The 12,034-nt window shown below is 39.3% G+C and overlaps 1 protein-coding gene across 1 annotated transcript in view; it reads left to right on the plus strand.

Annotated features, from left to right (window-relative positions):
• Lyst (lysosomal trafficking regulator) overlaps positions 1-12,034 on the plus strand; it is a 171,381-nt gene that overhangs the window by 40,805 nt on the left and 118,542 nt on the right. The window contains exons 5-10 of the mRNA XM_074056828.1: positions 1,018-3,088; positions 4,860-5,850; positions 6,735-6,896; positions 8,460-8,613; positions 10,307-10,533; positions 11,120-11,186. Of these exons, the coding sequence (XP_073912929.1) occupies positions 1,018-3,088; positions 4,860-5,850; positions 6,735-6,896; positions 8,460-8,613; positions 10,307-10,533; positions 11,120-11,186 (3,672 nt within the window). The remainder of the gene's footprint in view (positions 1-1,017; positions 3,089-4,859; positions 5,851-6,734; positions 6,897-8,459; positions 8,614-10,306; positions 10,534-11,119; positions 11,187-12,034) is intronic.

Here is a 12,034-nt window from a genome sequence, read left to right on the forward strand (position 1 = left end):
GAGGCTAAGTAAGCATTTGAGCCCATCTCACATGAGCTTAGGTTTAAGCAAATGTAATTGGGGTAGGGCATAAGCATAATTAAGCAACATAATTAACAGGCAAAGTGTGGCCTGGTTGATCATTATCTCAGTTCTGATTCTGCAAGGGGTTCCAGGGAAGTTGTAGTCACTGTCATCACTTGAGGGGAGATGATTACTCCTGCTCCAGGGGGCATCCTCATCATACAGGTAATTGTCCTCATCTGGGGAGTGATCTGTTGTGTGAGGCTCTACTCTTTAGTGGAGGTAGTTTTGGTCCCTTGCCATAAAGATGTTATTGATTTCAGTGTCCCAAGGTGGCTACAGGAGAGGACTCAGAACAAAGGAGACAGATGCAAAATTGAAGCAGAGACATCAGGTTTTCTCCAGCTTTTAGTTAATTGTGGGCCCACAATTTTCAGCAAAAGCAGTTTCTTAAGTATCTGTTATAAAGCAGGAGACTCTGGAGAAATACTTTGAATGAAGAACTCATAACCGCCATCTTGGTGAACATTTGATATATTCTGTATGACCTTGAATTAGTTTTGGAAAATATTAAAGTTCTTAAGCATGATAAGCTAATACTATTTTTGAGAACCTAATATACCTGTGTTTTAATTGTGGTACTATTGGGGGAGATTTGTAAAATGGTGTGAAAACAGCACTAAATACCAGATAGTCTTAAAAGAGTCTCTTACTTTGAAATCAGAATGCAGTAGATGGTTTAAAATCAGATTTGCTTTCCTAATTCTACTCTCTGGTTGTTTTCAAGATGAATTTGTATCCTTTGAACTAATACCAGCTGGTGTTTAGAGTGACAAGGATAAGTGTGGGAGGAAATGACCCAGACACATAAGATAGCTGAAGGAAAGCAGCCCTGCAGCAAAAGTATACTGAGGCTGAACTCCTAAAGTGGCCGGTAAACGAGGGCTATTGCCTACACAAACCAAGTCTAATAGACACTCAGGTATTCTAAGCCTTTCTTCTTCATTTCCTTAGATTTTAATTTGCCATTGTCATCTGGTATAATCCTGACCAAAGAAAAGAACTCAACTTCCCAAAGATCTACTCAGGGAAAATTATATTTAGAAGGAAGTGCCCCCTCTGGTCAGGTTTCTACAAAAGTAAACCTTTTACAAAAAAGCAGACGACAGCGTAAAAGTACCCATCGCTATTCTGTAAGAGATGCAAGAAAGACACAGCTCTCCACCTCTGACTCAGAAGGCAATTCAGACGAGAAAAGTCTAGCAGTGAGTAAGCATAGGAGGCCCCATGTGCTACAGCGCTTCATAACACAGTCTCCTAGAGAAGACCACCTCATAGCTAAACTTGATTCCCTTGCAACCAGAGAACAGGCTCCTGCTGACACCATGGCTGTGGAAAACTCCAGAGAGATCATTCTAAGACCGGAGTCAAACACTGACATTTTAAGTGAGCCAGCTGCCTTGTCTATTCTCAGCAACATGAATAATTCTCCTTTTGACTTATGCCATGTCCTGTTATCTTTATTGGAGAAAGTTTGTAAGTTTGATATTGCTTTGAATCGTAACTCTGCCCTGGCAGCCAGTGTAGTGCCCACACTAACTGAATTCCTAGCTGGCTTTGGGGACTGTTGTAACAACTTAGAGAGCCAAGTAGTTTCTGCAGGTTGGACTGAAGAGCCAGTGGCTTTGGTTCAACGGATGCTCTTTCGAACAGTGCTACATCTTATGTCAGTAGATACTAGTACTGCAGAGGCCATGCCAGAAAGTCTTAGGAAAAATTTAACTGAATTGCTTAGGGCAGCTTTGAAAATCAGAGCATGCTTAGAAAAGCAGCGGGAACCTTTCGCACCAAGACAAAAGAAAACACTACAGGAGGTCCAGGAGGGCTTTGTGTTTTCAGAGTATCGTCATAGAGCCCTTCTTTTACCTGAACTTCTGGAAGGAGTTCTACAGATCCTGATCTGTTGTCTTCAAAGCGCAGCTTCCAATCCCTTCTACTTCAGTCAAGCCATGGATTTAGTTCAGGAATTCATTCAGCACCAAGGATTTAATCTATTTGAAACAGCAGTTCTTCAGATGGAGTGGCTGGTTTCAAGAGATGGAGTTCCTGCTGAGGCCTCACAACACTTGAAAGCCCTCATAAGTAGTGTGATGAAAATCATGAGCACAGTGAAAAAGGTGAAATCAGAGCAACTTCATCACTCAGTGTGTACAAGGAAAAGGCACCGACGCTGTGAGTATTCTCACTTCATGCATCACCACCGCGATCTCTCAGGGCTTCTGGTTTCGGCCTTTAAAAATCAGCTTTCCAAAAATCCATTTGAAGAGAATGCAGATGGGGATGTTCACTACCCCGAGCGCTGCTGCTGCATCGCGGTGTGCGCCCATCAGTGCCTGCGCTTGCTGCAGCAGGCTTCCTTGAGCAGCACCTGTATCCAGATCCTGTCAGGTGTTCATGGTGTTGGCATATGCTGCTGTATGGACCCCAAATCTGTGATTGTCCCCATGCTCCATGCTTTTAAACTGCCAGCACTGAAAAACTTTCAGCAGCACATACTGAGTATCCTTAACAAACTTATTTTGGACCAGTTAGGAGGAGCAGAAGTATCACAGAAAATTAAGAAAGCAGCTTGCAACATTTGTACCGTTGATTCTGACCAGCTGACCAAGTTAGAAGAGACCCTGCAGGGCAACTCCTGTGATGCAGCCCCTTCCTTGGGCTTCCCCAGTCCCTCCTACAGATTTCAAGGGATCCTGCCCAGCAGTGGGTCTGAAGACTTGTTATGGAAATGGGATGCACTAGAGGCTTATCAGGACTTTGTTTTTGAAGAGGACAGATTACATAACCTACAGATTGCAAATCACATTTGCAGTTTAATCCAGAAAGGCAACGTACTTGTTCAGTGGAAATTGTACAATTACATATTTAATCCTGTGCTCCAAAGAGGAGTTGAACTAGCACGTCATTGTCAGCACCTGAGCATCACTTCAGCTCAAGCTCATGTGTGCAGCTGTCCCAAGCAGTGTGTGCCTCAGGAAGTACTTCAGATCTACTTAAAAACCCTGCCTAGCCTGCTTAAATCCAGGTTGGTATGCGCACATCTATGCAGATGTTTTTCTTAGTGGATGTTTTTGAACATGTGACAAGGGTATGTGTTGAAACTTCTCTAATTTCTAACCATGATATCTCCAGGGCCCCATTAGTGTGTGAACACAGCTACTGTATTCTTTCCTAGGATCTGATTTTAATTTAGCAACAAAAAAGCTCCCCCCCCATGTCATGTTTTAAACCTTTTGTTTGTTTTGTTTCTCCAGGGGTAGTTATGGGGAGAGGATAGAGCCATTGATTTTAATTTCTCAATGGAAAAAAAGGTAAAGTTTCTAATATATTTCTGAGAAGAAAATGGATGCAGCATAAGTACCCAAGAGCAAGGGCAAGTTTAAATTAATAGATTTATATTTACTAGATAGAATATTATTGGCCATTAAAATAGTTACACAGATCATGTGGAGACTAGTAGTCATGAGTAAAACATGCGAAACTTGAGACAGCTCCCGCTTTCTTACAGCCATGTAAAATACACACATACAAAAGGTAGCTATTTATTGAGGCAGTGGCACCAGGGGATCATTTTTACATACCATGTTCATATTTATTATTTAAGTAGTACATGTGTGAAAATTAGTAAATTTACATAGCAAAGAGAAGAAAATTGAAATTACTTGCAGTCTCACTAGTGTATATTGCAGATTTTTGCGGCGGGGGAGGGACTACGGTTTGAACTTGGGGCCTCATACTTGCTAAGCAGGCACTCTACCACTTGAGCCTCTCCTCCATTCCCTTTTGCTTTAGGTTATTTTTTTCAGACAGGGTCTCATGTTTTTTGCCCAGGCTGACCTTGGACTGTGATCCTCCTACTTATGCCTCTCACATAGCTGGGATGCCAGGTGCTCACCACCATACCTGGTTTATTTGTTGAGATGAGGACTCACTAACTTTTTGCCCAGGTTAGCCTGAAAACTTGATCCTCTGATCTTTGCCTCGCAAGTAGCTGGGTTATAGGTATGAGCCACTGTACCTGGTATAATTTTCCAGGTTTTGTGACTGTCAAGTCTACATTAAAAATATTTTTATAAATAAAGCTTGCTTCTGATACTTCAATTGGGCTTTCAAGTCCATGCATGCACCATTTGAAGAATCTAAGATTGACCTGTCACTGTTGTCCTCCTGTGTAGCACTGTGGCCTACCTTATTGGAGCAGCTGTAAAGCTAATCGTGGTGCCACTGAGAGCCCTGTGTAGTGCTTGTGCTCATGACTCAACGTCAGCTAGCCAGGTTAGAGAAATTCCAAGGAGCCGATGCAGTGCTGAGACTTCATGAGAGAAAACCTCCTCATGATCTCACCTCTGCAGCGTGCTTCTTTCCTTTCATGAGGCGCAGGTGTAAAACAAATAAAAAGTCCCGATGGAACCATTGGGCAGATGAACAAATGAACCAGCGCCTGCTACTGTCCAGCTTCCATCCACCTGCACTTGGCAGGGGTCGTGGCCTTGAGAATTTATACAGGACTTGGTATTTGGAGAAAGGCATTTCTTCCAGAGTTGCTTCATTTAACTTGGGCTGGATTACTCCTTTTTTAAAAATACTGCCAGAGCCACATATGCGGTATTTTTAAAAGGCTGTGAGACAGTTAGAAAGTAACTTGAGTTCCTGGTCAATATCTAACAACTTTAGCTAGTAATGAATCAAATTAGGCAGTGTTTAGCAATATTGTATTCAAGTAATATAGGGATTCATTTATAAATGATTTTTCTGTTGTAAAACCTTTTGTGGTTTTTTTTTCCTTTCTCTCACAGGGTAATAAGAGATTTGTTTTTAAGTTGTAATGGAGTGAGTCAAATAATTGAATTAAATTACTTAGACGGTATTCGAAACCATTCCCTAAAAGCATTTGAAACTCTAATAATCAGCCTAGGGGAACAACAAAAGGATGCTTCAGCTCCAGGTATTGATGGGCTAGATGCCGAACAGAAGGAGTCGCCATCCTTAAATATAGATCCTTCCTTTCACAACCAGCACGCTTGTTCAGATTCTCCTCAGAGCCTCAGCAAATTTTATGTCAGTCTCAAAGAAGCTTATCCAAAGAAACAGAAGACCCTTCACCAGGATGTTCATATCACCACCATAAACCTCTTCCTCTGTGTGGCTTTTTTATGTGTAAGTAAAGAAGCAGAGTCTGATAGGGAGTCAGCCAATGAGTCAGAGGACACTTCTGGCTATGACAGTACAGCCAGCGAGCCTCTGAGTCACATGCTGCCATGCCTGTCCCTGGAGAGCCTTGTCTTGCCTTCTCCTGAACGCTTGCACCAAGCAGCCGACATTTGGTCAGTGTGCCGGTGGATCTACATGCTGAGCTCAGCCTTCCAGAAACAGTTTCACAGGCTCGGTGGTTTCCGAGTGTGCCACAAATTAATATTTATGGTAATACAGAAACTGTTCAGAAGTCACGAAGGTATAAGTATACATGAAAACCAAGACTTAATCAGAACCTCTCCACCTGACATATTGAGGGAAGATTTATCATCCTTAACTATAAGATGTGACTCCACGCCATCAGAACTGGGAAGTCTAAAAAAGTGTGCTGATAGTTTAGGTAAATTTGGATCACAGCATGCTTCTTGCACAAATGTGGAGCAAGTTTCAGCTCCTGAAGGAGCAAAGGGATTTGTAAGTCAAGAAAACGAGACCTCACTTCAGAGCATACGGCTTTTGGAAGCCCTTCTAGCCATTTGTCTTCATAGTGCCAGAACCAATCAGCAGAAGATGGAATTGGAGCTACCTAGTCAGGTAAAGTTTGTCCTTAGTCTAGCTCATGTGCAATGCTTACATACTTTGAAGACAGACATATATACATATACATACATACACGTGTGTGTTTATAAAATTTCTAATTTAATACTATTGCCATTTTCTTTTGCTTCAGCTTTTATGTTTTGAGATGTTCCTACAAGCTTAGCACAGTACTGGGTACTGTGAAGGGCCCAAAGGAGCACATAGCCCCATTCTCATCCTAAAGAAGCTCACAGTTCATTTACAATGCAGAAGCCCCTGTGAGACAGCTTACCCCAATCCCCTGACCCTTGTTTATAGTTCTGGTTTAGTAATCATTCTGTCTTGTCTGTACTATTTGGCAGGTTGGACTGAGAATTCCTTAAAAGAGAAGCCAGTTTCTTATCTTGTTATGTTCTGTTTGCCTGTTGTAGAGATACAGGCAAGCAACAAGAGCTTGCTTCAAGGGCAAAAGGAAGAGAGTGAAAGAAAAGAATCAGAACTGCTCCTTAGAATCTTAGAGAATCTCTAAGAGTAAGGAATTTGTAAACTCTAAAGATGGTTAACCAAAACTCCGTGATGTTTCAAAGAGTAACTTTTTGCGACTCAATTTGTGGTACTTTGAAATTTAATCACAAATAATGCAAGCACAAAGCCCTGAGTTCAGACCCCAGGCCCCCCCCCAAAAAAAATTAACCCAAATGAGTAATGTATGTAATAAATAATAATGTTAGTAATTTTAAAGGTAGGATCTTTGGGTGAGAGTTCAAAATGTACACAAGCAATTACCTTCATATCAGCTGCAAATGGACTAGTTTTCTGCTTGCTAAGTAATTATCTCCTATTTTGTAACTTTTTTAAAGCATGTTACTAATATTCTTATCTCTTTTGTTTTACCTTAGAATTTGTCTGTGGAAAATATATTGTGTGAAATGAAGGACCATCTTTCCCAGTCAAAGGTGACTGAAACAGAATTAGCAAAACCTTTGTTTGATGCCCTGCTTCGAGTAGCCCTGGGGAGTCATTCAGCAGACTTTGAACATAATGACACTATGACTGAGAAGGTATGAATCTATTGTACAGGTGGGTTATTTGGGTAGAATGAGCAGAGGCGGGAGGTGTGGGATGAGACTAAGACTTGGGCCAGGATTTTGATCAGGTGAGTTCCATCCGTGGGTCTTTCTCCTTCATCTGGAGTGGAGAGTGTTTTGTCAGTGTCCCATCTCAAAAAGCAGGAAGCAAAATGACATGCTTTTATTAATATAATCTGGAAATTTTCCCAGTAACTGGGAATAAGATAGAAATGTATTACTTGATTCGGTAAGTTTTACATATAACTGACAGTTTATTAAATGATCATTTGGGAATGGTGACAATTCAGCCATCTTACCAAGTACTACATTGGTGCAGCTAATGTTTACAGAACTCTCTACTCACTTTAATTTTAAATCGTTCATCATAAAAATGGCTAGTCCTCGTATAGAAGATAGCAGCCTCACTTATTACTTGTTTTAAAGTAACTATTTAAATTTTTTTTCTGACACTGTGATGTGTGTTTAGTTCATTTCCCTTTCTTGTCATTTTTTTTACCTTTGGTTAATTTTTATTAACCTTTGTCTTCATATAACTTGTCTTTTAATTCTTTGCTTTATCAATACATATTATACTTTATAATCTCTTGCCACAATATTTTATGTTACTGTTTGCCATACCTTTAAAATTATGCAAGTTGCTATTAATACCTTCAACTTCTTATTGAATCAGTTGGCTAACTGTAAAATATTAAAATATCTACTTTATGTTACTTTTTATTGCTATTGCACTGATTCAATTTCCTGAGCTTTTTTAAGTGCAAATGTGTTCTAAAGTGAAGGTATTAGTAGCATTTGTATAAGAAAAGAAAAATGTCTTTCCACTGGTAATTGTATAGAAAGTTAATGCTGGAACTCTTTATTTGTGGGACGTTTGTATGTAGACAATTGCATTCTTTTTTTTTTCCCTGTGGTACTGGGGCTTAAACTCGGAGCCTTTACCTTGAGCCACTCCACTAACCCTATTTTTTGTGAAGGATTTTTCAAGATAGGTCTCATGAACCATGATCCTCCTGGTCTCTGCCTCTTGAGTAGCTAGGATTACAGGTGTGAGCCACTGGTGCCTGGCTGACAATTGCATTCTTAATCCTTATTTCCTTTGAAAAATTGTCATATCTTCTCTGGCTATCTAATTTATGAAATGTTTTATTTATAAAAATCCTTTGGAAAATATTTTCTATTATCAAATGAGTGAAAGTAACATTTATGAACATTAAGTTGGGTGAAGTATAATTCTGCTTCATTGTGGTTTTCTATCATTCCCTAACTAGAATGGAATTACTTTCATTTATTTTTCAGTGAAACTGAAATGACCTATGATTTTATTTGTTAAAAACCCCTTTTCTTGAGGAGTTAAGCTCTTTGAGTGGGTCTGGGATACTTTGCTGAAAGAATTTCATAATCTTATAGTGGTTACTGGTGATTACCAGTATATATTGACACTGTTCTTAAAATGACTTTTAAGTGATAAATATTCTGTTACTAAAAATGAGTGAATGTTATAAGTGTTGTCTCTGAATTATACTGGTCTTATAGATTCATCAGTCTGAGGAAGAATTATCCCAGCCTGGAGATTTTTCAGAAGAAGCTGAGGAGTCTCAGTATTGTCGCTTTAATCTTTTGGGTGAAGAAGAAGGTTATGAAGCAGATAGTGAAAGCAATCCTGAGGATGGTGAAACACGAGATGATGGTAAAATATCGTGATGATCTTGTGATTGGATCACAAATGGTTCACAGTGATACCACTCGAGAATTGTGCATCACTTCATGGTTTTAAAAATGCATTGCATTATCATTTTATTTGATCTTCACAACAAATCTGGCATTTGTATATGCATTTTAAATCAGTGAAATGAATGCTGTTATCATAAACATTGACTGAGTGCCTAAGAACATTCATGAAACAAATTTCCTGCTTTCATACACATTTTAGTGGGAAAGAGATGATAATTATCAAAAGTAAACAGCACAAGAAATGTAAGTCCAGGTAACATCATTGTGATTGTGTGGTCAGGAAAGCCCTTTATGAAGAAGTGATGTGTACATTGAGGTCTCAGAAAAAAGAGCTAGGACTGGGGACATGGCCCAAGTGGTAGAGCGCCTGCCTAGCAAGCACGAGGCCCTAAGTTCAAACTGCAGTACCAAAAAAAAATAATAATAAATAAATAAATAAATAAAACCTAGCCAGACAAACACTGCTAGTTTGTTATGGAGCATAAATAGGAAGAGGAATGCAGACGTCTTTTCTCTGTGACATGCAGGATGCTGTGGCTATAGCATAGATTTCTTCTTAGTTTACCACAGCCCTGCTTGTCCTGAGGATGGAACTACATTGCTTGTAATCTTTTGTCTCTTGGATAAAATGAAAAAGATAGATTTCTTTTTAGAGTCAGTTTTCCAGCACTTTTAGACTTCACTAAGTTTACAGTATTTTATCAGCCTCAAAGTTTGTTTTCTCTTTCCCACAGGGTAAATGGGAATAGTCACTTGTATTTTAGCTAAAAGGCATAAAGAACCTATGGTTGGTGCTTTTTGAAAGAATATTGATTTAACAGTGGTTTTATCATAATATAGGTTTGATTTTTATAATGGTGGATTGTTTCCTTTTCATGTTTGGTAACTAAATATTGACCTGAAGAATTCTGTTGAGGTAGAAAATTATAGATTTCATTATATTAATCCTTTTTTAAAAGAGTGCGGCAATCTCTGCTAAGAGCAATCAAATTTTCCAAAATGAAACATTTGGTAAGAGAGTGTCTGTTTCTCACAAATAAAGAAAACAAAGTTGCTGGGCGCTGATGGCTCAGCCTGTAATCCTAGCTACTCAGGAGGCAGAGATCAGGAGGATTGTGGTTGGAAGGCAGCCTGAGCAAAAAAAAAAAAAAAAAAAAAGTCAAAAAATACCCAGCATAAAAATGAAATCTCAAAAATACCCAACATAAAAAAGGGCTGGCAGAGTGGCTCAAGTGCTTGGCAAGTGTGAGGCCCTGAGTTCAAACCCCAAGAGAAAGAAAGAAGACAGTTTAGAATTCAAGCTGACTATTTTCACAAAAATGTGACCACCCTGTGACTTAAATAGGGTCAGGAATTTTTCCTGTTGTGACAAAAGATGTATTCAGTCTGTATCACATGTCTATGAAATTGCTGTCAGTAACATTTGAAGTTTCATTGAAGGTGAAAATTACTTTTAAGGCTGCTTGTTAAACCTCAAACTCCATAAAACTGGATGCTCAGGACACCGACCTTAATCAAAAGGAAGATGTTCATAAGCATCTTCTTGTAAATCGCAGTTCTGCCTCTTTATCTTTTAAATAACTATTTTAAGTTAAATATTTATCCAGTGTTTGGGGAATGAAAATAATCATTCTTTGTCCCTTTTCCAGAGGTAGAAGTAGAGCCAGAAGCGGAAGGTTTCCGTGCACCCGCAGGTCCACATGACTTACTTGAGAACTTCTCTCAGGGGGAGATGATATACCCTGAGATCTGCATGCTGGAATTAAATCTGCTTTCTGCCAGCAGAGCTAAACTTGATGTGCTCACTCATGTTTTTGAGAGTTTCTTGAAAGTCATCAGGCAGAAAGAAAAGAATATTTTTCTGCTCATGCAACAGGTAAAAGATGAATCAAATTTGATCAGTACTTATCACACTCATGCCTCAGGCCCTAACCACCCATCTCCTTACTTATAACCCAGCTTGTCTGAAAATTATTTGAGATGATTGCTTTTCTTTTGTAATACCTTAACTGTGGCTTTTTTTTTTTTTTGGTGGTGGTGGTACTGGAGTTTGAACTCCACTCCAGCAAGCCTCACGCTTGCTAAGCAGACGTTCTAACACTTGAGCCACTCCGCCAGCCCACCTTAACTGTGTTTTGACCTTCAAGTCAAATTTTCTAATTCCATAATTTTCTAAAGTGGTGTAAAAATTGATATTGTCATTGGTTAAATTTTTAAGAATGGGTATCGTTTTTTAAATTGCATTTAAAGGTAATGTATGCTCATTGTTTAAAATTTCTGCGAATTCAGGACAGTGCACAAAAGAAATGTGTACTTCTGCACAGCATTCTTTCCAGTCATTTGAAATACACACACACACACATACGATTTCCTGTCAAATAATTTATTATGACAGTGCAATTATGCTATGCTTCCATGAGGTAAAACATTTGATTTCTTCTGTTTCATTTTTTAATCTTTAGGGAACTGTGAAAAATCTTTTAGGAGGGTTCTTGAGTATTTTAACACAAGCTGATTCTGAGTTTGAAGGTGAGTTGAAACTTAGTTTTAAACAAATAGCTGTGAAATTCCTGTGCTATTGTATGAAGAGTGGGCACTCAGGGGTTTCACTGGGATAGTGCTCTGTGATTTGCAGGGTGTTTTTATATGTGTTGTCCTGTCCTATTCAATGAAGTTGACACAGCACAAGTGTAAATTCCAAGACCCTGAGTTGTCCGGCAGCATCATGAGGACTGTAACCTGGTATAGTCACTAACCTGCTACCTTATCTAACATTGTCTCCTGTCTACTTAGTACTTTCTCAGACATTTGAGAATTTACTATGAATATACAATCCGATTTCTAACAACAATAAACCTGAATTGTAGCTGGAGTATTAAGGCTAACATACACAAAATCTTAAATTTTGCAGAAATGCCCTGAAGTGGGGTTGGGTCCCCAGAGAGCATTACATCAAAGGGTTTGTGATGTCTGTGTCTTACTACTGAAGTGGACTTTGGTCACTTAGCTAAGATGGCCCACCAGGTTTCTCCATTATGGTGCTGGGGATTGAACTCAGGGCCTTCACCTTGAGCCACTCCACCAGCCCTTTCTGTGTTAGATATTTTTGAGATAGGGTCTTGTGAACTATTTGCCTGGGCTGGCTTCAAACCACGATTTTCCTGATCTCTGTCTTCTGAGTAGCTGGGATTACAGGGGTGAGCCCAGCACCTGGCCCCTTATTATTAATAAGTACTTATGATATGGTAACTTGAAAGTATATAAATATCCCTTTTTTTTCAGTACATGGTTTGAACTCAGGGCCTCAAGCTTGCTAGGCAAGCTCTCTACCATTTAAGCCATGCGGCCAGCCCTTTTATTTTTTAGATAGGGTTCCA

This window comes from Castor canadensis, chromosome 15 (genome assembly GCF_047511655.1).
Source record: "Castor canadensis chromosome 15, mCasCan1.hap1v2, whole genome shotgun sequence".
Classification (NCBI taxonomy): domain Eukaryota; kingdom Metazoa; phylum Chordata; class Mammalia; order Rodentia; family Castoridae; genus Castor; species Castor canadensis.